A 25700-nucleotide genomic window follows, 5' to 3' on the forward strand; every position below is an offset into this window, starting at 1 on the left:
GGAGCCGGAGGAAACTAGACGTGAAGTTTCGACGGGACTGCCACCACGGGAAGGTGGAAGGAAAGTAGATACGCAAGCGCTTGGAATGCCGACAAAGAGAGGGCGGTGCAAATGTAGACACGGCCGACGCGGGTCAAAGTGCAGTATCTGTTCTTATCAGTTTGATATCTGATACGGGGGCCATTTGAACCAAATATATGAAACTTATCTTCGCAAGTTGGCGGATTGCTTGAAGCCTGCTCCACCTCCGCCGCGGGTCGGCCCGGTATTACACCATCTCTGGGATCGGCCCACAGTTTTTGCACACGCAGAAGAAAAACGCATGGAACCCTAGCCACGAATCTCCTGCGACAATCACCGCTATTTCATGCTATTTATCACTGGAACAAGCTGCCACAAGAAATTGCTTCTATACGTAATCATGACTCATTTGTAAGTAATTTGAAGCGCAGTTTTACGCATGTTGTGTAAAAGCAGAATGTTATGCCTTTGACGCATTGTAAGTGTATCTACATGCTTTGTACGGAGTGCTTTTTTTTTTCATCATGTATCCAATTCCCTTTCCTTTTTTTTCTTTTTATATTTTCTTGTTGTATTCGGTGATCTTTACCACGGTGTTCTATATTGCCTTTCCCCCCTAATTGTGTTTGAAATGTCCTGTTGTTACCCCCCCCCCCCCTATGTAATGCTCATAAGGGCCTTTAAGGGTATCTGAATAAAAAAAAATTCACTGTAAAAAAATACTGCTGACGCTGTTTTCAATATTACTTATTATTTACTCAAGCTAACGAGGCTACACACTTCGCCTCCGAGAAGTGTGTTCGCGGAACGCACTCGCCGACGAGTGCGCTCTGCAGTAAATGTCACTAAAGGTTCCCGTCTGAGAGCCTGCTAATCACACTAGCGGCCAAGTGCACTCGATCGAAGTGCATTTAAGTTTGCCCGTTTGTCAGGGGTATAACACGTTGGCTCTTTGGTACTTCCGTTTTCTTTGACTTTTTTTGCTTTATATTTGCTTTATTTTTTCATTTGAAGACTTCTGCATCCCTCCATCCCTCTCCATCGACGATTATCGGCATCCGTGCTAGAGTTCACCACGATCTGCCAGGAGGCGCTTACGGTGAACCACGGAGGGCGTGCTATGCGTAAATCAACGCACGAAAGGCAACCACGCAGACGCCACGAAGCGACAAAGAAAAGCAGAAGAATACCTCGCGAGGAGGGTGAGCACATAACGAGAGCCCGATTCAAGCGCCAAGCAACTCGCCCCGCGAACGGCGCTCAACGGTCAACGCTGATAAAATATGCTTCCCGGCACGTGCTCTTCTCGGAAATAGATTCGCTCGGGATGGGGGGGCGGCCCACGAGTTGCAGCAACAACGGCGGCCAAGAACAAGCCGGCCGCAGTAATGCATGAATTCGCCCAGAGGGAGAGCGTTGTTGTCAGATGAGGTGAATTCCGCGGAAACTAAGCTTTTGGGAGTGGTGTCGGTGTGATGCTACGTTGAGGATGAGGAGGAGGAGAAAAAAAGGAAGGAAAGGTAGGGAGGCCAACAACACGCATGTCCGGCTTGCTGCCCTACACTGAGGAAGGGGTTTAAGGGAATAGAAGAAATCATGCGCGCTACCATGTAAATCCTGGAAATTATCGGCCGGAACTCTTTAGGCAGACGAAATATATTTCCGCAGAAGAATCGTGTGCACAAAGAGGAAATACATCTGTCCGTTCAAGGCTACGAAATAAAGCTAGGGAAGAAAGCGGCAAATGGATAGCAACTCAAACGAACGTGCGTTAACGCATGACCTCCGAGATCGCACCAGTGCGATGTTACAATCTTCGAGGTCATGGTTAACGTAACCGAACAGTTCCACTCACAAGGCATGTATAACTGCAGGATGTTGCCGACTTGATGCAGCCCGCATCTGCTTAAGTTCGCGTTTCATGACTGTTTCGTCCTACTAACAACAGCAGATGAGGAACCGCAGCTACACGGTTCATGCACTCAAGGCACGATCGGAGCTTCGGTCTCCGTAAAGAGAGCCAACACATGGGTATTTTGAACCTTCGATTCTGTGTTCGACTGTGGTGCGCGACTGCTGATACTGTAGCAGCCACACACAGAAAAGATCGTCTCATTTATTTTTAGTCCGAACAATCCTCATCAATTGTCTAGGAAAATGTGACATACCCTAAAGCATTCAGTACATGGGTGTAAAGTATCGTTCAGCGACTTTCTATGAACGCAGTAGTTTATTCTCCGGACACATGTGTGCCAGGCGCGCATTGTTTACCCGCGGCTTGCCTTGCCTCCAAAGATGCTGACTAGGTTGGGCAGGAATGGGTTGCCGTACGTGTGGTCATAAACGCCAACGGTGTAGTATCCATGGGAGGAGCATCGCAATGGAGGTGTTCAACAAGGCGCTAAAGTGGAGCTCGGGTCGCGATCCCGACGCCGGGGGCTTGGTTGCCTAGGCGTAGAAACCCGTTCACACCTGCAGCGAGCCGTAAAGAGCTACGTAAAAGCAGCGCTCCACCAGCGTCTTTGCAGCTAGTTGTTCTACCGTTGGCCTCCGGTGTCCGGTCATAGAGGAAGAGAACACCCATCTTTCTTCGCAGCTACGCAAACAACGAAGATGGGGAGCCGAATTTACGTCCTGCGTGATCACTCCACCCAGCAATGTGTGCGTCCAACCTTTCGCAAACGACTGAATGGCTGGCCCTTAAAGGATCAGCGCGAAGGAAGGGTAGGTGAGATCCAGTACATAGCATTCTTACACCAAGTGTTCTTAAACTTACAATAACTGCAAAATTATAATGCCAGTAGACCTACGAAGGCATTAAGGAAATAGCCTCAGGCTGATGGGGTAGAACCATGCGCTGCACTGTGCGTGCATACGATATGTTTAAAAGGTACACGTCCCGCAAGAACACGCTACGGAAGGCCACGAATGCCTCCGAAAGAAACAAAAAGAAGTACAAGGGGCTCTTGTGAAATTTGTACCACAAGCATGCACAGTAAAAAAAAAAGAAACTTAAAGCGCTCTGCAGCTCAAACTCCTCACTGGAGTTGGGAAACCGGATTCCATTCGCCTTATGCGCGGCTGTACCTATTCGATGATGTGTTGTAGTGGTTCTCTGATATGGTGATATACTACTCAGCGAAGTAATACTATGGAGAAGGACGGGAAGAAGTGACATGTGAGTCTAGTGTCTTAGTTCTTCACGTCCTTGTTTACAGCATTACCTCGCAGCGCAGTGTTCCACCTGTACTTATTCCCAAGGTGAAGAGCCTGCTAACAGAATGAAATAAATTAACGCAGTACATTGAGAACTGCGCACTTTTGGGGGGCGAGTTAGCACAAGGAAGGATGGGATCGCTTTCTAGCCGGTATAATTTATTGTGCACGCTAGAAAATAGCGGTCGCGAAGAGCACATGCAATCGGGGGCTTTCGCGACAAGCGCTCAGAATTTTGGATCTAATGTGACCACGCGGCTGCGCCCAGGGCACCCACTTCGATCCCAATTTTCCTTTGCTTTTCATCGTTCTTACAAAACTAAATGGTAGAAATCGACTTTCGCTGTCTCATTTCCAAGACATTGTATTACAGATGTGTTGCTCTGTGTGGGATATGCAGTCTACTCTGACGTGGCTAGCCTTTACGGGAGACTGCTATGTTGCCAAAGTGCTATGTTTTTCATCTACCAGATGGCGCCACAGCACTTGGGCGTTAACCATGCGCTGGCGATGAGAAACTCTCTCATATAAGCCATTTCAAGCGCAAGCGTGCAGCGGAGCTGTGGCCGCTTTGACCGAACACACGTAAATGGCCGAAACGTTATACTAACGCTGACTGATGAGCCAGCATCGGATCACTGCAAACAGATTCCGTCAGCGGATGACAGGTCACGCGGAATTTGCTATTACAGTACCAAAACTATTTCGTTTTGTTGCTCTAAGCAATAGTAGCCGGAGTGCAGGACATCCTGCTTTAGTTCACGGATCACATGACACTAACGGGACATTGGAAACACAAGAGCAATTTCTACGGAACAAATGTATTCCTACATATAGTGCAAGACTAGTGACCTCGACAGGTGAAATATTTGAAAAAGGAAGCATATGTATATAAACGCTATTTCGTTGCTAGTAAGCAGTCTAACACCCCCAGAAATCTATTTAAAAAGAAAAGGATATGCTGCCTTACAACAGTCCAGAATACCTACAGGCAACAGCGAGGACCAGTGGGTATGTATGTAAGGTGGGTAGCGGTTGTAATCGAAGTATATCGCCGACAATGCTGCGTTGTAACCAGGGGGTGGTTGCAACCACCTGGCGACTCACTATCCGGCTCCCACTCCATGATGGAAACAGTGGCACTGCAGTACTCTCGGACCGTTGTTGCACACTGACGCGCATGTCTCACGAGTGAACGGGAAATGCACTACGCTAACATTGCACTAACGCCTTCCTTGGTCGTGACAGTACACATGAAGCCAAGAGCGACAGAATGGTGAAGTAAAGCAGTCCGCCTAATAGGATACCACGTCCGTATACGTAGCGCCATATTAACTTGGCGACGACGGCGAGCAGACGCATGTGCGAACGAAGCCCGAGATGACGATGCCGCGAGCCCTGGCCACCCACGATCACTGTCGGGGGGGGGGGGGGGGGGGGAAGCAGTCGGTTACGAATGGAAGCACAACGCTTTCACAATAAGAGAAGAATCCAACGATGCGGGAATAAGAAAGCGCCACTGAGGCCGCGAAGGCAATCGGGCCAGCTGAAGGCGGTGCAGGAGAGCAGGGCTCCGGGCGGGCAATAATGACTAGCCGTAGTTTATGCGACGCCTCCGTCAGCTCGAACGCGGCGAGCGGCCATCTTGTGGCGCATACGCGCGTAGTACATATACGCCCGCGTACTTACGCCAGTGAATCATCACACGCTGCGCGTCGCTGCATCGCGAGCTGCGTGCGGTGCTTCTCCGGCGCGCAGCGGCGCCGATCAAAACCGCACCGCCTCCCACTCTCCTTATTTCTTTTGCCTTTCGCGTTCATTTCCGAGAAAAAGCGAGCGACGGCCGGAACGCGCTTAGTGGGCGAGGAAAACGCGTCGAGAGGAGCGAGAAGGAGAGACAATCGCGATATGCGCAAGGAGCCGGCACAGGAGGCTTATGTCAAAGCGATGCTGCCATTAAACAGCTAGCAATGTGAGATGTGCACTCGGTATACCTGTGTATCTTCTCCTAGCTTCCCTCGCCCTTTCTCGCTCTGCGCCGGCGACATTTCACAATTTCGAAAAAAAAAAGGTAAGCCGCCCGCCCTGAAAGTACGAGACAGAAAAGAATTGTCGACGATATACGAAAGGCAGAAGCAGAGGCAGCAAGTCTCATAAAGAAGAAAGGAGGGCGATGCGAGAGGAAAAGTAGAAATGATGGCGATGCTTCCCTCAACCTCCACAGTGAGCCGAGTCGTTCATTTCTTGAGAGTAGGATACGAGACAGTCGGTGACCATCGGCACCTGCCGACAAAGCGTGCATCGATAAAAGCAGAACGCCGAAGACCGCCCGCTACAGTCAAACGCATGCGCAATACGTATTCCTACAGGCATCATTTCCGCGAACGCATTCTGCACGAAATAAATTGGAGACCGACTCACAAGCGCTCGTTGCATACATAGGCTCGCGCGTCTCCCACGTAGGTGCGTGTTACTTCACCGCAGCAATCGTCCCCGGCGGGAAAAAATGCTTCGTTGTTTCGAACCGCTTATTTGTGTGTGCAGTGTTACGCCCTTGTAATAGGACTGATTCTCCAGATTCAATTTGAGCAAGCGAAATCGTATTTATTTTCTCATTCCGGGGTATTAGTCGCAAAAGATAAGAAATTGAAGTAAAATAACTTTATATGAAAGCGTGCAGCTTTGCATCACGCACGAACTGCCAGCTATGTCCCCGAAATTCTTGTCTACTAACGAGCGCTTGCAGTTCACCGGTACACTTCGCCTCTATCCGGCCTTTCTCGGCATCTCCAGCCTGAACTGCCCGCCTTCAAGAGCAAATACAGCCAAAGCAGGGTGAGATGTCGAGCATCTGCAGTTGCCGCAGGAGCCGAGACACTTAACGCTACTTTGATTATTGGTGCGTGTGTACGCATCATTTTCTTCGATCGGGACGAGCGGGCGAGTGGACATGTTTTCATTGTTGCCTCATCAAAAAACACGTGAGCGCAACGACGGTTTCACGGAGCACAATTGCGTGCAGGGTTCTTGAACACTGCACTTTTAGCTCGCCAATCATCTCCGAAGTATGAACGTCTGTTGTTCCGCAAGTTTTAAAGCTTCTCCTTATCGGTGCCTTTTGGCGAGTTGCTCCTTAGTATCAGCCGTCGACTAACAAATATATATATATATATATTCGCGACTCACGGAACGGGCGGAAACATTGAAGCATCTAGAGCTTGAGTGGCCGATCTTCCTTTATTTCTACGGCCTCATTTTTCTGCACTAACATTGGAACGTTTAAGCAAAAGACTATTCCACCGATAGACGGTGTTCGCTGCTTTTGTGTATGACTTAACTGGTCAGTAGCCGAGATATGCAAGAGACAATTAGAATATTGGTGAAAGAAACGTAGCGAAGAGATTCATAGAAGCGGAGTCATTTCAAGTGTTGGTAATGACAAAGTATAGTGATAGGGTTTAAATACGAAAGATCGATATCCGGCAGGCAAAAGGCTAGGTAGCGATAGATGTAATGAAAGCTGATTAAATCAAGCAGGCTAGGATACGCTTTGCCTCCTCTCCATTTCGAAGGGGGAATGGCAACAAACACCATTGTTATGATCGTCATCATCATATAGCGACGCTGCCTGCGTGCGCGAGCTTACCGTCTAACAGTGCTGGCAGAAAATGACAAAAAAAGATTAAAACATGGCTATAATCATTTTATGTTATTCTTGACAGTAGAGCATCTTGGCTCATAGGCATGTGTGCATCAGAAGTCACACTCATCTCATCACGCCTAATAAACCACATTTTTGTTGCTTCTGCAGAAGGGGCTGGAGCTCGTTCAGCCTTTGCAACACACGCTGATGATGACACTGAGTGCTCAGGAGAAAGTCCGACGGCGGACAATTTCATTTTCATAGTACTAATATTCGTGTTGATTGCGTCACGCTCTGACTCCATGGGTACGAAACTAACGACATAGAACAGCTAACCCCTTCGCCACCACTGCGACTCTTCGGCTTCCTGCCTTGTTGCGGAGTGCTGCAACGGCGACGCCACACGAGAACCAATGGACCTGCTTGGCCGCTGCTCCAGAGGCGAGCAAAACGCAGAAGCCGTCCTAAGGTCCCCGCATCATAATGGGGACCTTACGCGCCGGTTTGAAGCGCCGCCTGCTGGCCAGTTCGTCAACTTGGTCAGCCCGCCCGCCCTCGCGGCGGCTCCCGAGTGTCAGGCCTAACGTGACAGCCGACGCCGTAAACTAGTTTCGCTCCCGCTCCAGCCTTCTCTTTTTCTATCCTTCCTTTGGTAGCAAAACGCGGCGCGACCCCACCATGCATTTTCATGAGCACGCGGGCAGACAGGGCAGGAATCGCATACAGAAAGCGCGCCGCCACCGAGGAGCACAGTTCAAAGCGGGTGAGTGGTGTCACGTGGCCTCTACTTCCCTAAATAACCTCACAGCGGGCCGTAGAGTTGAACTCCCATTACGGCTTGGAAAAAAGGAATAAAATAAATAGCATAGTGCCCACAGGTATAGCACAGAAAAGTCGAAGCAGACGGTGTTGTGTCAGGCGTTTCTTTTATGTGTATGCAGCGGCTTCCCATTTTTTTTATTGCGTCGGCTCAGCATCGAGCAAAGCGCCTTAATGCACAGACATCCGCAGTAAAACGTGCAGAACAAACTTATAACAAACTTGCCGTTTCATTAACGGGGGAACGCTAGTGTGAACTAGGCGGTAACGTTGGTAAAACACAGGCGCACTGGCGTTTCCTCTTGTGAACACTTCCCCCGCAATCAAGACAGAAAAAGAAATAACATATGACTTACAATACATTCGTACTGTACTGATATTCATGAAGTCTATTTTCCTATTTATTTGTGATCTATAGTCGGATACAACTTTAGAAAAAAGGGGAGGCCCCGCCCAGATGACCGAAGCGGCGAAGTCACCGGCCGTCCGGCGCATGACGTCGGTCCAGAGTGCGCGCCCATTGGTGGATGCTAGTGTGTACCCGCCACGGAGGAGTAAACGCCCCCTTTTTTCTAAAGTTGTATCCGACTATAGGCGCCTATTATCCTAGTGTTTTGCAATTTTATTAAACTTCTGGGTGTTTTGTAGTTTCGTTATTTCCTTGTGTTGTTATATATAAGCATGATTATGGTATAGCCGGCCCTACCTGTGGCCGAGATTTTCTTTTTTTTTTCACATTTAATGAAGTATTTCGCCTCCCGATTTTACTTCAATGCAAGTCTGCGGAAATTGCTCTGTCTGCACTCGTCGCACGCAAAATTAAAGGGACAAAGAGTCGAGTAGCCGCTAACGACAGAACGCGGGTAACAAGACGAAGAAGATATGTAAGGCAAACGCTGCTCCGCACGCAAATGCGAGTGCGGCCACTGCAAGAAAACAACCGAAAGAAGACGAAAAGTGATCACGCACCCACAAGTGCAGCCGCGCACGCACCTTGGCACGCACGATGTCGCATCCGCGAGACCAGCCGCGCGGCGACAGAGCGCGATGCCACGGCGGCGGTGGTAAAAAACTTGCGCCACGCGCGCCGAACACGACTCGCTGCACGTTTCGATTAGAGTCCGGCCGCGTGTGTACATACGTCTACGCAGATACCCGGCACGAGACGCAAGGCGGCGTGCTCCCCACCCCACACCAGGCCCCCCCGCTGAGAGAGACGGCAGGCATCGCGAGGCAGGCAATCACGGTTTTAAGGACTCGCAGAAGAGGGGGGGGGGGGGGGGGGGGACGCCAGGGGGGTCGCGGTCGGAAGGGGCCCGGGGAAGAGGGCGCGCGCTTCGGCGACGCGAGCTCACTCTCGCGACGTTCCATCATATCAGATTGGCGTCATTTGCATAAAACGAGAGAAACAATAGAGGACGCCGACTCACGCAAAGTAGGAGAGGAGGAACACTACCGCACGGTATCACTTGTCGACTCGGCCTTTTGCACAAGCTCTTGGGTTCGTCTCCACTCTTTTGTTTTAAGCAGAAGCCTGCTGGCGCGCGACCACGGCGAAGGGAAGATGAAGAGCTAAGAAATGATAAAACAAAGAAATAGAAGAACTCAACGGAAGGAGTGGATGCGATCGCGCATACATAAGGGCGGGTATGCAATTGTTTTATTCCACGCTTCGGTCACAGCTCCGTACACGCCGAAGTCACGCTGGAGTTTTTCAAGAGATGCGACGGAACTAAGAGAGAGAGAGAGAGAGAAAGCGAGGCTGCGGCAGGCACTGCGCGCGAGGCCGACATACGAGGACACATGCACACGCTCACTCAAAGCAAGCGCGCGAGCTGCTTCCCATCCAGCGGCGAGCAAGAACGAAATGCCCTGCATACTAAGCGGCATGTAATGCGGCCGATGAAGCGCCACGGAGACTCTTCGATGATGAGCCTGGCAGGTAGAATCACGCAGGAAACATAGAAGAAAGGCGACAAGGCGAAGCGTATTACGAAAGCAAACAGAACCCCGACCGCTCCCTACCGGGGCATATAGTTATAGGCGGCCGACAGTTACCTGCACGGTGAGAATAGACACGTGTAGGCAGTCGGACACTCCTCGTTCCCAAGAATCTCGGCGGTGCGCTCACCGACCGCGCTCTATTTATCGAGGGTAACCTACGAAGCAGCAGCTTTCACTTCGTTGTTGGCGAGGTTCGTTCGGAGAAGGTTGTGTAAAAGAAAAAAGAGTCATAACAATAAACTTAAGTTCTGGTCATCAGTGTATACATAAAAAAAATACACACAGATGCAAATCGGGTATCAAGAATAAATGTAGCTGAACGGCTAAAGTAACTCGATACCGATAATGTTGTCTACGATAATGCAGACGTGAAAAGGATAATGTAGCCGTCAAACCTGCAGTGTGACTGAACAAAAGCCTTGAACGTTATTCATGTTATGCCAAAACTTTCCAGTCGAACACAATGCATTTTACGCATATGTGGTGCGGCCTTTAACGTTCCATTTCCGATTTCTTTACCCCAGGAAGAAATCCTTTCGTTATCTAATTCACGTTTCTAAGGAAAATCGCTTCCCTTCGAACACACAGTGGTGCAGGAGAGAGATCCCCGCAACCTGTACGTCATGAGATCGATAATACAATCGCCCAGGTCAGAGCAACTGCCTGGTAGCCACACCACGAAAGCGACTTGCGGGCGTGCATGACCGAGCCCTCGATCAAGAATCGCGTCTACCAATGGATGTCCATGCTGACGCTGACACAAAGCAAAACGCACGCAAAGGGGCGAACACGGCTAATCCATTTCGTGGCGAAGACGAACGCGTCCTCCGTCCTGGTGCGGGCCGTCTCGTGCGACGCGCAATTCAAGTAGCCGAGGAGCGCGGGCCGCGCGGGCGCAACGGCAACGCGACAGGAATCGGGGCGCAGCCTCGGCTACCGGAATTCCGAAGCGCGGCGAGCACCGCCTCGAGCGCAAGCGACTCGAGGCAAGACAGAAACAGGCCCGAAGTGACTTACGTCTGCGAGCGCTCAGTCCGATAAGCAATATTGCGCGCCGAATCTCGCGTAATCTCCCGCACAGAATTCGCCATGCAGTCTTTGTAAGTAAACAGAACCCTCACTAGGGTTCCATTGTTCATCGTGTACCATTACGTACGCGTATTCGTAAGGGAGAACAAGACTCCAGGCCCTGTTGTCGCGAGTATACAGCTAATCGTTGGCAAGATCACTCTGCGGGCTGTTTTCGGCAAACTTGTTAGAATATCAAGCTGAAACGTCATGGACCCACGTTCCAGGCCAGGAAGAGGACTCTAGTACTGCACTGGCCGACTATCGCTGCCATAACGAAATAATGATGATTAGAAGTGCTGCAACTTGGGCTCGTTGGAGGCGGAAAGCTGAGAATCATGATTACTATAATTTTTCGTTTTAATACATGACCCGGACATCAAACTTGGATTTTTACATATCCCCCTTCGCATCTCGGTGACAGCCGGCGGAGGCTGAAGCAGCAGTTTCCCTCGCTCGCGACATACGAGGTGGTCGTGTCGCACTGTTAACGTGAGCTTGTATTTGAGATTTGACGCTTGAATAACCGCAGCACCGTTGGAGAGCTATAGGGTCGCCTCATCAATTCTCGCTGCTTTCACTATGCAAAGCGCCCGACGCGCAGAAGTTTTCGCAGTGAGCACGAGAAGCAGTTACTTGAGCCGGAAAAGGAACTGAGAAAAACAAAAGAACGAGCAACTCGGCGGCTACGCCTTCTCCTCCCGGGATCGCCCGTCCCCTCGATTCTCGTTTCCATCTCGGCACATATCCGTTCCCGTTGCCCCAGCGAAAGGAAACGCAAAGAGTGAGCAGAGGGAGCGAGCGGCCAGTTGCCAAAATAATCATTCCATTGGCCGCGCGCATGCATGCGCGCATCCAGCACAGCGGCGCGGCCTCGGCAGAAGACACGGCGCAGCGAAACGCAGACCGGCGGGCGATGAGATGTGTTTCTCTTCTGCCGAGAGATGTACGGGGAGGGGGCCGATATAAGCGGGACGCGCTGCTGCCGAGTCGGACCCCATTCGGCGTATAAACGCGCCCGCTGCGTGGGTATACACGTATAAAATAAACGTCGCCGCACGCGCGGACCCAGCTCGGCCACGCATAGGCGCGCACCGCCGGGTTCTTCTCTTTTTGAGGGAATTCGCATCTATATCGGAGTGTTGACGCAGCCAGCGGCGGGCCAGCCGGCGAGATGCTCGGCGCAGGAAGAGCGGGAAGCGGCTGAGCCACGAGGGCTGGAGCCGTCCACCGGAAATCGAAAAATAACGGCGGAAAAATAATCGCCCTCGCGCCGAGAGAACGAAATCGGCGAAAGCGCGTATGTCCGAAAGCGGGTCCGAGGCAGCAGCGAGCTACTTCCGGCCGGTCGCAGAGCGCCTCGCAGGGGAGCGGGGATAAGTGAGCCGGTTTCGCTTTAAGCAAAGAATGTCGTCAATGCGGGCGTGCAGAGGCCGTGGTAATCAGCGTAGGTCAGAATTGACGTGATAGCAACGCAACATGCGCACAAGTTGGCATCGAGCACGGGCCAGGGTGACATTCAGACTCAGCGATAGACCTGGAAGGCTCTTGAGAAGTTTATGGCGTTCGCAAAACATGCCAACACCAAGGGGGCGGAGGATCCCTCGACCCGTCATTTGAACGGCTTTTCCCTCCGCCTCCTGTTACTCTGTACTGTGACGAAGCAAATAAATCAATCAACCAATTATATGCCGGTCGTGCCTGCATGCAGCACAACCGAGCCAAGTGCGTGACTGAAGTTATACGGTGACACCTTTTTGCAAAACATGCCGGCTGTCCAAAACTTGCATATCGCTAAAACCATGCGCACGCAGAGGCGAAAGAGCTTTGGCTTACCACAACATCCAGAAAGTTTATCACGTTGCCAACCGAGAACACGCACACACACACACACACACACACACACACAAACACACACACACACACACACACACACACAACGCACTGAGATATAGAGAGATAAATACGTGCGCTTTCTCTCTCTCTCTCTCTCTCTCTAGGAAAACAGCCTCAAACAACGGTCCGAGATAACATTGTACCAAGACACGAAGGATCTCAGCTTGGAATTTCGAACGGCTCTCTATAGCATAGAGGCGAACCGCGCAGAGAGAGAAAGTGAAACATTCCAAAAGCGATGTCTCACTTCGAAGCGCCAGAAACCCAACCGCCATAAGCAACACTCATTGGCCTTTCCTATGAAGTTAGAAAAAGCAGAATAGGCGTGTACTGGGCCCTTTCTCATAAAGGTCGTGTTTATATTTTCGCGCGATCGCCAAATTTTTGGCAAGACGCTGAAGAATTCCGAACGTTTTAAGGCAGTCTTTCGAACGCATACTGGCAATCTTTCGAAAAACAACACGAGTCGGAGCAGCGGCGTGGGTGACCGTCTGTATAGTTTATTGAGATGCTTCGAGGCACGCGAGTTTATATTCGTAAGCATTTCAGGAATGCGACCGCGCCAAAGCTAGTAAAACGAACTGAAAGCAACGCAACCGTGTCGGGTCGTACAATTCGCCAAAATTTGCGTTTCGGCAAGAAGGGGCCACGCTATGGAAGGGAACGTGCGCGTCAACAGGAATTTCGAGAATTGCGAAGCTTCAGGAAAACTTTTTGCCCAACGCACAGGACAAGGAAGCTCCGCGGAATCTTTTTGCTCAGCTCTCGAATTTTATTAATACCTATAACTTCGCACGGGCAAAGCGTTCAGACGCTCAAAGACACCTCTCCTTCACATTTATATGAAGGACCGTGAGGAGTCTTCAGCCCGCACGCTTAGATGCAATCAACGCCACTTTAACGCGCGCCCTGTACATTCAGTTACCACCCGGCCGGTTAGATGTTCCAGAATAGCACGGAGCGCTTGCATCGCGCCAACATAAAATATGGGTTGTGTCGACGCTTCTCATGAAAAACGACTTTAAGCATTTTTCCACGTTCGTCCTCGGCAGTGAATCGTTCGAGAAAGGAAAATATTGGGAACCGTTTGCACGTCAGCGCGCCTCGTAAAAGAAAAGCGCGGGAGGTCCTCCAGGGAAGTTTCTTTGGCGATCGACGTCACGAGCACACGTGCGCATGACGCTACACGGTCGACCTTCCCGTCTCATTGGCTCCCTCCTCCTCTCCCAGATGTACAGATTTTTGCTCCATGCGCGCAGACTCTCGCATCCGTGAAACCGCCAGGTGCACGAGACACGCGCCGTACGCCTTCTATGGTTATGTACTTCAAGTGGCTTTTCATTTGCTAGCTGAATGCTGCGCGTTTCCGGCCCTATACCTTAAGTTTCGAAATAAACTGCGCCCACGAAATCTCGTGAAGCGGCAGGTCCGGATGACTACTATGACCGTGGGTGACCACAGGACGAACATAACGGTCGCAACATTTCATCCAAAGAGCCGATTAATACATCCGGATTTTTTGAACTATAGTAACATTATGCATTACATTTGCACTTAAAAAGCCTCTTCGACCGTTTACAAACTCGGTTCACCGTCAAGTGTGTGCGCGCAGCTAGTGCTGTCATTTTCTCTCCCTTCTTTCTATCTTTCCACCGAACACCCTCGTGCAGATTAGCAAAGTGAGAGTGCGTCTGGTTCACCTCCATTCCTTTCATATCCCTCATTTTTTCTCTCTCTCTCACTGGCAGTTGCTTGGCTATCTCTAAAGGACTGCGGAAAGACGACCGACATCTACGGTAAAAAAATTAGGCCCTTAAAAATGAATATGGGTGTAAATCAGTCTATAACTCACACCGTTACATTTACGCCCATAAACTTGAATAATGATATAACCCGGTCTACAACTCGCACCCTTACACCCAAAAACAGTTGAATGGCGTGTGTTATAGAACGATTTACACTCTTATTCACTTTTCAGGGTGCAAATTATATTACGGTGTGGTCGCCATCATTGACAGAGCTACAAAGACGTTCGCTGCACCTTTCCTGAGCCATATGCTAAGCAATTCTAATAGCTTCTGCGTACTCTCATTTATGACAGCAGTGTCGCATTTATGCGAGCACAGCGGTTCAGGTAACATTAATTTGCTGACGCTAATATAGAGAATCGTCAAGGCGAGGATACACAAAGAATTGCCATGTTTTTCAAGGAAATCCAAAATCAAGAATGGGTCTGACAAATGGAGCAGCACACTGTGGTATAAAGGTTATAAGCAGGGATAATGTGCCTCGGAAAGGCTGGCCAACATTTTGATAGGAGGGCCTATCTTCGTCAAAAGAACTATCTTTGGCGAAGATAGGTCCTCCTGTCGCAACGTTGGCCAGCTTTTCTGGGGGACCTCATCCCTGTTTATAACCTTTATACCACAATGTTTCCCATGGGTAATGTCTGCACTGTTACTAATCCCGCCTCCCCCACCCCGCTAAAGATCAATAAATTATTAAACAGAATAAAAAAAACGGGATAACCAACTCAAAAGCATGAGCAGCGGCATGCGACAAACTGTTCGCGGGGCCGACTTCGCAGCTTGCATATTTGAGAAAGTGCTGAAAATTAAACCTCCCCGTAAGTTGAGCCTTCTGCATTTGGTGGCTGCTGCATACAACGCATTTGTTTTTGCATGCTTCTAAGCGCCACCAAGCCAACGACATACACACAAAGTTTGTCATGTTCGTCCACTGTTAGACATGTATTCGAAGTCAACCGTTGTCTCCCACAAGGTGACGGATAGTAGAACTAATGTCAACTTGTGTGTATATACATATATATAGCTTAGTCCTGACCTTATTTCACGCTGTTAGTATCTGCTAATCGCTAATATCGCTAATATCTGCTAGCGTGTTCATCGTTGCAATGTCGCTTCACGCTGTCCGCTAGATGAATTGATAATCCCGCAACACGCGCTCTGACTTGTCCAGTATTACACGACAGTTTCGCACAGGGCCCGGTTACATCCGTAGGGTACGAAACACACGACTCTAAGAGTTCTGTCCGTCTGTAAACACGAACGCAAAGTCGCGGCGATCGGCATGAGCACCATCCCTGCCCGGGTGCGCTGTACACACACACACACACACACACACACACACACACACACACACACACACACTATATAGAGGAGTCCCTTAGGCAGCCGTAACTGAGGCTGTTTAATGAGCCGCTTCGGAGACGCCGCGCGAGCCAGCTATAAATTGTTCAGACAACTGTGCCCTCACGAAAGTCGCATTTTGCTCGGCATATAGGTATGCTCTTTCTAAGCCGGCTCGCTTTCGAGCAGCGATGTGCGGACGGCTAGCAGCGAAAGACGCGGCGTGGATTAAAAATAACCACAATCATCTTTAACGATCGGCAGCGCATATTTGGGCAACAATTGCGCTTCGCCCCCCTCGCTGCGCGCAACAAAGCCGGTCCGCCGCTAAATATTATCGAGGAAGCGCTGAAGCCGAGAAGAAAGAGTCCAGAAGCCAAGATCGTCACAGGTGCGAGGAGGTGGTAAACTATGGCGCGGCAGCATGTATGTCCACGCGAGCACAATAGCGCGAGAGTCCATGAACTGGGAGTTTCTTTTCCTTCTTTTTTTCTCTGTCCTTTCTTCACGCGACACTGCGGAGCGAGAACCTTTGTTTTGTCCTCCGGGTTCATCAGAGCCCCCCGGCGACCGATAGGAAAGGAAAGCGCACACAGACGCAGAAGCAGACTGCATATCTCGTGTCTTATCTTCGGCTCCCCTATTATATGTATAAAAAGAGTATAGCTCGCCTGCAATCATTCCCGCTTTGTTATCGGCACTCGAGATCACACGAAGAGTTCTTTTTCTCCCTCCACTCAGCACTTATGGACGATGTTGGCGACTCCACAGTCAATTCCGCGTCCGACTGCGCGGGGATTTGTTTTTTTTTCCTTTTCAAATGCTTGACGCGTCACAGCGGCAGTAAGATTAACGCCCCGGTGCCTCGCAAAACAGATGCGAGGGTTTCCGCAAGGGCTGCAAACGAATGAATTATTTGCAACACGGTGTACAATTAAAAGCGCGCTGCACAGTTAGGGGCAGTGCTACTGTTCTGGTGGTCATCTGCGACGATATAAACGCCTACAAAGCGAAAAACAAGCGCTGCTCGTGAGTCGCTTATTGATGCGTTAAAGACTGAAAAATTGCCACCAAAGGCCGAGGGCAAAACAAACCTCCGAAGCGGTAAAACTATGACGGGTAGCGGCCGAGTTAAGCCTAACGTGGCTTCCGCTTCTGTCGTCGACAGCCAGTAAGCACGACAGGTCGGACAGACGGCGTCTCGCAAATGGCCTTCTCGGCCAAGCGTCGCCATCTCGTTTTCAATGCTAAGTGCGTCGCCGGCCGTCGCCGAGACCTCGCCAATCTGCGCGCATCTTAATTCGCGGTATTTCCACAGGTGGACGGAGGTGGTGGCGGCCGTTGGGGGAGGAGTCGAGACAGCGAAACGCGATTGCATATCATCGAAGCGTCTAGCGACGAAACGAATTGAAACTTCTTCGGCGTCACGGGCGCACAAAAGGGAACGGAGAGTCTGCTCGCTTCCGCGTTGCACGCTTATTGTTCCGTACCGAGCCGCAAAGCTGGTGGCGACGGCGCTAGGTGGCGGCTGCCGCGGTCCCTGCTCTCACACGGGAGCAGAAGTACGTACGACAAGGAAGGGGCCGGGTTGCGCTGCAGAGAATGCTCAGGGCGGCGTAATAAAGACGCGAGGAAAAGAGGGCGCGTGACTGCTTCCTTACACGCGCACGCTTTGGCTGATTAAAATGCGCTTCACGCCTGTCGGTTATAGGTTAATTGTTTGCCGACGATGGAACGCAAATGCGGGAGCGCTCGACAGTCGGCGGCGGCGGAGGTTCCACTTCAACGGAGATTCGGATTAGCGCGTTTGTTGGGCCGAGACGGATTCCATACGCGTTATCTGGCATAAGAGAACAGCGCTAAGCGTAAGAATAGAGCGCACACAAAGCCCCGCTAGTCACGGGACTTGGAGAGACACAATCAGGTGTCACCATTCACGAAATTATTCGCAGAAGCGGCCAACAACGCTTCGGCATAGTTGGCACGATTCTCGTTAAGCCTTCCGCTTGGGCGGGGACAGGCGTAGCCGACAGTCGTAAAATACGTACACTGAACCAAATGCGGTGCGCATTTCGCACTCAGCCTATTGCTAGGAGAAGTTTGACGCAAATGCCACTGAGCAAGAGAAGTATAACTTCGTCTTACAGTGTCGCCTATGACTCCGCCCTGCGATACTGAAGACGCAATCTAATAATATAATAAAACCTAAATTACTGCGCAAGCACTGCGAGAAAACGAGGTGCAGCAAGATAGCAAGTGAACAGCTTCACTCGGAAGAAAGGACAACGAGTACCGAAAATTCAAACCAGCGAGTACCAGTTGTTAAATATCACCATCGCACATTCAGGAGAAGCTTAGCGCTAAGGCAGCGGGTTTTGGGCATCAGCTTTAATCTTTGCACGTGCAGACAAAGTGTGCCCGCAAAGCTTTTGCCAGTTGTTTCGGAGTCACTCTGCTAGTGAGGCAACCTGTCGTCGAGCACCGTCGCGGAGCTCTTGTGGAGCGCCTCGGAAGCTCAAGAAGGTACTTTCCGTTTACATGATCTAAACGACCCAATTTCAGCCCAGCTATATAGGGTTCATGTGAACGTAGCCAGTAAGAAGCACTGTTACTCTACATTTCTTCGAATTTCGATAAATAAGTTCAACAGAGGAGGCTGCGCCATGCAGGACAAGTCCTGTCGCTCGGGAAGTGACTTCGAAATTTTAGGCAAGGACTGTTCCAATAATACGGCTCATCTTAATGCCGCATAAAAATGGATAAACGCATAAAATAGCGTAGAAATACAAAGAAAGGAGGATTCCATAAACAATAAGTGCTGGATGATCAGTGTGAAAAACAAGACCTATAGATACAGCTAGCTGAACCATAGCCAACATATGGGGCCTAATATAACTGATGGTTATGAACTACACTAAAGACAACGGCGCAACGGGAAACTAACAGTAAAACCTCGTCAATGCGTAGTTGGCGGGAGCAGGCATGCACAAAACGATGTAATAATTAACCGACAATGACAGATGAGCGGCTATAAACTAACCGGCCAAGAAAAAAGAAAGAAACGTCTTAATTATCACTCAAACACACACGCAAACAAGTTTTATTTGCGAGCAGGCAGCAAACAAGAAAGAAAAAGGAAAATATATAAATATGATTTTCACTTGCCGCCACAGCGGCCTTGCAGCGACGGAGGCATCCTCAGCAAGACCGTGAGCCAGTTTCTCCATCAGGCCCCACTTCTCTGCGAACGCCCTCATGGCGGTCAACGCACGCGCCGCATCGGATACGGAAGGACCACCATACACTTCCAGGTCGTGGTCGTTGTCATCGTCGTGAACGACGTGGAAGCGCCAGAAGCCACGGGAGCAGCAAACACGCTATGGCTACCACGTTTGGCTACCATGGTTACCTATGGCTACCATGTGGCTACTATGGCTACCATGTGCTATGGCACACGGACCTTTGCCGGTCCGTGTGCCGCAATTTCACTATCTGTGGTCCGCACGCTCGACATTTCACCACACATTTACGCGGCGAAAAACGAAGTAAATACTACGCAGTAACCGTTTGGCATGCGGTAAGCGACTACGGCTTAAGCGGTGAGCGACTACGGCTCAAGCGGTGGGCCAGAACATTAGGTTAAATTGCGACAAAGCGGGGGATTCATCGCGACCACATTTAAACCGGAATTATTTATTATGCGGGTACGTGTTAACGAGGTTTTGCTTATATCCATGCTCAAAAATTGGCGCAGCCAACATTACTCGTTGACTCTGCACACAACTTACGTCGATGTTTCGGGAACAAGTTAGAAAGTCGAAGATATAGAATTAGGTCCTCCTCACCTTACCTTACGTGCCCACAGACGGTATTCCTTGAACCACTACATAAAGCATGTTCTAAACGGGAAGCACAATAAAGACGACGAAGAGATAATGAGTAACATTTGCCTGCCCATTTGACAAGGCCAAACTTCCTCCATAAAGCAGTGACATATGCAGCTTTCAAGCGCACCTGCGCCAAGATCCTTGCGCAACGCACATGTCAGGGGACGTGCCAGGTAAAAGCCGGAACGTGTAATGGAAAACAAATCAACAGAATGGCCGAGGCACATCATCCCCTTATAATATTAAATTCTTTCTCCTCACTCTTCATCATCCAAACACGGCAAATATCTCACTTTCCCTGGATGCCGTGAGTAAAATGAAGTATGTCTGTTTGTTCAGTATACCATTCTGGCGAATTCACATGACATTGTTTTCCACTGCAACAGCAGAGGGCGCGAGCTTTCATGGATTATCATTTCGCAGAATCAACGAGCATCGAGCGTAGTAATTACCGTGCTACTGACGTAGTGTAAGCGACCGAGAGGCTCCAGCGATCACGCAATCGCATCGCAGATCGCTAGCTGTACCCCGAAGAGGGAGCGATTGGAAGCGGTCGCTCATCGTCAGCTCACCTCGGCGTATAACGCGCGCGACACAATTGTCCATTTGGCAGCCAACGCCCATTCCATTTCTCGGCGGCGAGGGGGCGTGCGACTCGGAGACACGGCGCATTTTCACATCTCCGCGCGCGAATCCCGCGTGTTATTATTTCTTCGCCTTCCAAGTCGCCACCTCCTGGCCGCTGGCCAAGAGCTCCGAGCACGCGCGGCCATAACGCCTGTCAGAAGAAGATTAAAGTAATCTCTTCCGCGCGATAAACACGAGGAATACAAGAAAGCGATGGGTGTGCCCCGACGCGCGTATATATTTGCAATACTCCTTCGCTGGAATCTATACTGCTCGGCCGTATACGGGAACGCGTTCTTTCCAAACCTACGCGAGTCGGGCGGCTTTGGCTTTCGCGGCGTGGCTGCACCTTTCCTCCAAGGAACGCTCGGGTCCCTTTCGGAAGGGACACGCACAAATTTATTTTGTCGCCACTGGCAGCGCGCCCCTTTCACTTGAGGTCTTTATTGGAGAACGCCCTGGCAGAGCCTATTGAAAGGGAGAGAGTCGGCGGGCCGCGTTTTGCTGGCCGGTCGCCAGGCGGCTAATCCTAATGCAGACCCCGCCGTCAGCGCTGTTGTCGATTGCACACGCTTTCAACGGCGTCATGGATGAAAAGCGCGACGCCTGGAACAGTCCCAGTTAGCTCTGTGCTGCCTCACAGACAGCGAAAGGGCGCACGATGCCGATTCGTGGCTGAATAGGGAGCCAGGTTCAAGTACCAGGTGTGTCCACGGGGCCAGGTGACTGTACTTCTCCGTTACCTGACCTCCAACGATCTAAATGAAATCTAGTGACGTCAGCGACAAAGCGCCGCGTTCACGAATACGAACTTCTCAATTGATTAAACTGGCGACCACGCCGGCTTCAACGAGCGCCACTACAACCTAAACGAAACCGTTAAATTCTTCTTTGACGGTTAAGGACTGGGCAGCAACCGAGTCAGTTTGAAGACGCACCGTCGAACAGGGTGCTAACCTGGAACTACGTTATTGGCAGCAACGTATCAAGACACTCGGAAAACTCAATACACTGGATCCACCGTTAAATAAGGTTAACGGTTCGGTTCCTTACGGTACATTCACGAGCTTGACACGTACTTTACGTAAAGGTTCAATGAAAACGCATAACAGATCAGCTGGTGTTTCACAAGACAGCCACTAAGAAAATTACCTCGTTTCTGCATAAAGCCGAAGAGGTCATCCAGGAACTCTTTCCTTTTGGGGTCATCGCTTAGCTCGTACAGCTGCAAAGAAACATATACGAAGCCATTATTTTTTTCCACACGCAAACAGCAAAAACTCGTCGCCCGTAGCATGGCGACACGATTTGAACGGAAAGGACCACAAATTCTAAGCCCCAGCGATTACGATATTCGCAGTCACGAAGCAATGTCGAAGGCAAAGTTGAATTGTCGTATTCACTTCTAAAGCAATAATTGCCGATTATACATTCGACCGTTGTGTCGCAAGCAAACCACGCTTTAAAAGCTCGAATAGCACATCTATATAATTATTAATCGAAACTGCGCCGCCACTGGCAAGAAAGTACAGGCGCCTGTATTTGCTCCGTTCAATATGACACATCGACTGCTTGATCGTAAACTTACAAATCTGGAATGCCAATAAGGTCAGTCTTACCGTTAGTGGAGGCCTAATAAACCACATTGAGCACAAAATAAAATAAAGTAAAAAGGAAAGAAAGAAAGAGAAAGATCCGCGACAGCCGAAGATGGGCGGCGATGTCACACTGTAGTTCGCGCACATGCTCCTCCTAACGTCATAGATTTTTACCATGTCTGATGGGTTGAGTGCTTAATGACATTTCCCGTTCCAAGGAAACCACATATGTGGACACACTTTAATAATCTTTTTTAAGCACGAAAAACGTCCAAACACGTCAAGGATATCTGAAATGCACGATGACGTCACGCTGACGTTCAAGAACCACGTTTTGCGAGCGGAATTCAAGAAGGGTAAATTTTACCATCGTTCTCCCCGATAGTCATGACGTTTCTCGAGAGAGAGAGAGAGAAAGAGAGAGAGAGAGAGGGGGGGGGGTTCGCTAATGAATCCCGGACAGGTTTGCCTGCAGGATGTACACCAGATGGGCATGACGAAAAATGAAATAATGATGTCCTGTTCAGCAACACTGGAGACGAACTATAAGAAATAATTGATGACCTTAACAGAGAGAGTGCAAGAGTGAGGTTGCAGATTAATATGCAGAAGATGAAGATAATGATCAATGGCTGGGCAAGGGAACAAGAGTTCAGGATCGCCAGTCAGCCTCTAGAGTCTGTGAAGGAGTACGTTTACCTAGGTCAATTAATCACAGGGTACCCTGATCATGAGGAGGAAATTCACAGAATAAAAATAGGTTGGAACTCATACGGCAGACATTGTCGGCTCCTGATTGGAAGCTTACCATTATCATTGAAAAGGAACGTGTATAATCAGTGCATTTTACCGGTGCTGACATATGGGGCATAAACTTGGAGACTGACAAAGAAGCTTGAGAGCAATTTAAGGACCGCGCACAGAGCGATGAACGAAGAATGCTAGGCATAACCTTAAGAGACAGAAAGAGAGCGGTTTGGATCAGAGAGCAAACGGGTGTAGCTGATATTCTAATTGACATTAAGAGAAAAAAAATGGAGCTGGGCATGTCATGTAATGCAAAGGTTAGATATTAGGGTTACAGAATGGGTGCCAAGAGAAGGGAAGCGCAGTCGAGGACGGCAGAAGACCAGGCGGGGCGATGGATGGATGGATGGATAACTTTATTGAGAACCCTCGGTGTGCGTGATCAGAGCGCAGCGGGCCGCAGCGCCCGCGAATTTCCTAATTTGAACACGGAGCGATGAAATTAGGAAATTCGCGGGTGCTAGTTGGCATCGGTTGGCGCAGGACAGGGGTAAATGGAGATCGGAGGGAGACGCCTTCGTCCTGCAGTGGACATAAAATAGGCTGCTGCTGCTACTGATGATGATGATGATGATGATGATGACGCACAGTTCACAACACAGGTACGTAGTGTACACAAACCACAACACGCAACACTGGACTAAAATGTCTCATTGATACTAAATCAAACTCAAAACTCAGAAGTACCTTCGTTGCGCGAGATGCATAGGCAGTCCATGGGCCAAGGACGCGTTAGCTCAAGGGATGGAAGTCTGTCATTTGCTTTAGTGGTGATTTTTGGTGATGCTTTCATGAGATTGAAGGGCACCAAGACAATGCTGTGGGAGTTGCCCAATTTGTCACTTTTTGTCACCCTCGTTACGACACCACTAGAGGGATGAACACCATTATCTTGGTACAACATGCAATCAAGAAGGTTCACTGTAAGATATACATATGTGTACGTGCACATGAAATTTAGAACAGAAAGAACGTTCTGAGCGAAAACGCACAAATAATGTAAGAATTGCACCGTGCTGTTTCATCTGAACAGCACGGTGCAATCTACCTTTCGAACCACAGCAGATTTCGATCAAAAAGATTGTCCACTCCATCTTCAGCGACTAATGCCGTGGCGCGAACAACCTCCAGTGGATGCCCGGTGCCGTTAAAGGGACACTAAAAGCAAATGTTGAATTGACGTGGACTGCTTAAATCACATTCCAGAAACCTCGCAACGCTTGTTTTGTGCCAAGACTTACTTTACGCGAAAATTGCATCTTGAAGGGCCCCTCACCAGGTCTGGCCATGTTGAGCTGACAAGCGCAGAGCATACAATGCGCGATAACGATCGTGTCTGCAAACGCGCCGTGGAAAGATCTGAAATTTCAAACCGAACACCGTTTTCGCTTTTCCTCGCGGCCGTCGCGATCCAGGCCGGTGGATGACGTATACGTGCTAGTGCGCCTACGTACACGTGTTTGCACTGTGACGTCGCTCGTGGTGACCCGTGTATTCGAGAATTATTCAAGGCAACATCTGTTATTTGTGCAATATGTTGCTTGAATAGACGAATTAAAGCTCAGAGAAATAATTAAACACGCAAACTGAATGTCTGCATGTTTCTTTTTTTTTTTTACTTCGCACCGCAGCAAGAGAGATGTACTTCTGTTTTGTCTGCTTTTTCCCTCGTCGTGCAGTCGCGCGCGCACAGACATCGACACTCAGTCGTTTTCTACCGTTTTCCAGCGCGGGATCATGCTCTGTGATCCGCTTGTGTCTGCCTCAGTATTCGTGTAGCACTGCGAGTCAGGTGTTCTCGTGCACATCGCGCAAGATTGTGCGCTGCGCGAAACGAGACAATCACAACAGCTCGCGCGCGACACCGTCAGCGGAAGTGCACACTGTAAAAAGCGAGGAGAAAAAAAAAATCAAGGAGGGGCCTCTGACGTATGCGTCACGCGATCACCGAGGTCCGGTATGGGAGAACGCAGGGAGAGAATTTTGCTTCCGGAGGCTAGAAGGGGCAAGTGGAGAGAGTGTCTCGCCTGGCAGCGGAGCCCACCTGCTGAAATCACCGGTTCGCGGCACTGAAATATTTTCATTTCGGCTGTTAACGAGCCGATTTGAAAACTTAATGCGGCACAACTAGAGGACACGTGACAACTTCCAGCGTATAACCAAAATTTGCTATGGAGCCTGGTGAGGGGCCCTTCAGGGTCCGAATACCTTTACCGCAATTCAAATCTCCCGCCACAGAACCGGGGAGAGGTGACGTTGCATACGCCATCACCGCCGTTTGCTGCCGTCGGTGAGTAAAACGGCGCCCGACAGACGGCGGTACGGTTTTTGCAGAAAACGCAAACGCGCGGCCATGGAGAAACCGACCCAAGACAGAGTGGTGGATTCGCTGCTGTAGCTGTCTTCTGGTCAAGTGGCGGGAACCGTTCGGGGATCCCGCGACATTGCATGGAAGTGGAATTGTCTGCTACTTGGAGTTCCTGCGAGTTTCGTGAACCGGCAATACCACCGCAGCACTAGGCGATAACGAAACTACTGAAACGCGAAAGCGCGCGCGGCGGGGCAGAGTTGAGAACGAAACCTTTCGACCGCCCGTATCGTTGTCAAGGGTAATATCAATAGGTTGTTCTTTCTAAAAATGAAACAGAATTAGACAAGTAGCATTTTACTTCGCCTTATAATGCAATATAGTGATGTTTCTATAACGAGTGGTTCAGTATTAGTGACAGAATTTAAATGAGTGCCTTCGTCATCGGGAAGTACTTCCCGATGACGATGAATGTCCCACGGGTCTCTCTAATCGTGTCCTACATTTACCTCAATTTCTCAATTACTAAGGCTCTGTTCGTGATTATATTGACGCCTTATAGATTCTAGAGCACTGATCTGTCACTTAAGCGCGAGTTATTATTTGCCTTCAGTGCATCTGAGGCCTAGCGGCATGCGTGCTCAGCGGTGTCGAAGA

The 25700-nt window shown here is 49.8% G+C and overlaps 1 protein-coding gene, 1 long non-coding RNA gene and 1 pseudogene across 10 annotated transcripts in view; 2 read left to right on the plus strand and 1 right to left on the minus strand.

Moving 5' to 3' along the window:
* The window catches only part of LOC139054517 (uncharacterized), a 149943-nt gene that overhangs the window by 94865 nt on the left and 29378 nt on the right, over nucleotides 1–25700 (plus strand). Inside the window, exon 1 of one of the 2 annotated variants that reach the window (XR_011511300.1) lies at nucleotides 2624–2745. The exons of the other annotated variant lie outside the window; for it this stretch is intronic. This is a non-coding gene — a long non-coding RNA (uncharacterized lncRNA). Of the gene's footprint in view, nucleotides 1–2623; nucleotides 2746–25700 lie in introns of those variants that run through there. 2 annotated transcript variants of the gene reach the window in all.
* LOC135904029 (AT-rich interactive domain-containing protein 3C-like) overlaps nucleotides 1–25700 on the minus strand; it is a 247089-nt gene that overhangs the window by 68344 nt on the left and 153045 nt on the right. For all 8 annotated transcript variants that reach the window (XM_065434597.2, XM_065434606.2, XM_065434615.2 and 5 more), the window contains one exon: nucleotides 21483–21555. In XM_065434597.2, the coding sequence (XP_065290669.1) occupies nucleotides 21483–21555 (73 nt within the window). The remainder of the gene's footprint in view (nucleotides 1–21482; nucleotides 21556–25700) is intronic.
* LOC135905179 (U2 spliceosomal RNA) lies at nucleotides 118–299 on the plus strand (annotated as a pseudogene).

Source organism: Dermacentor albipictus, chromosome 1 (assembly GCF_038994185.2).
Source record: "Dermacentor albipictus isolate Rhodes 1998 colony chromosome 1, USDA_Dalb.pri_finalv2, whole genome shotgun sequence".
Taxonomy (NCBI): domain Eukaryota; kingdom Metazoa; phylum Arthropoda; class Arachnida; order Ixodida; family Ixodidae; genus Dermacentor; species Dermacentor albipictus.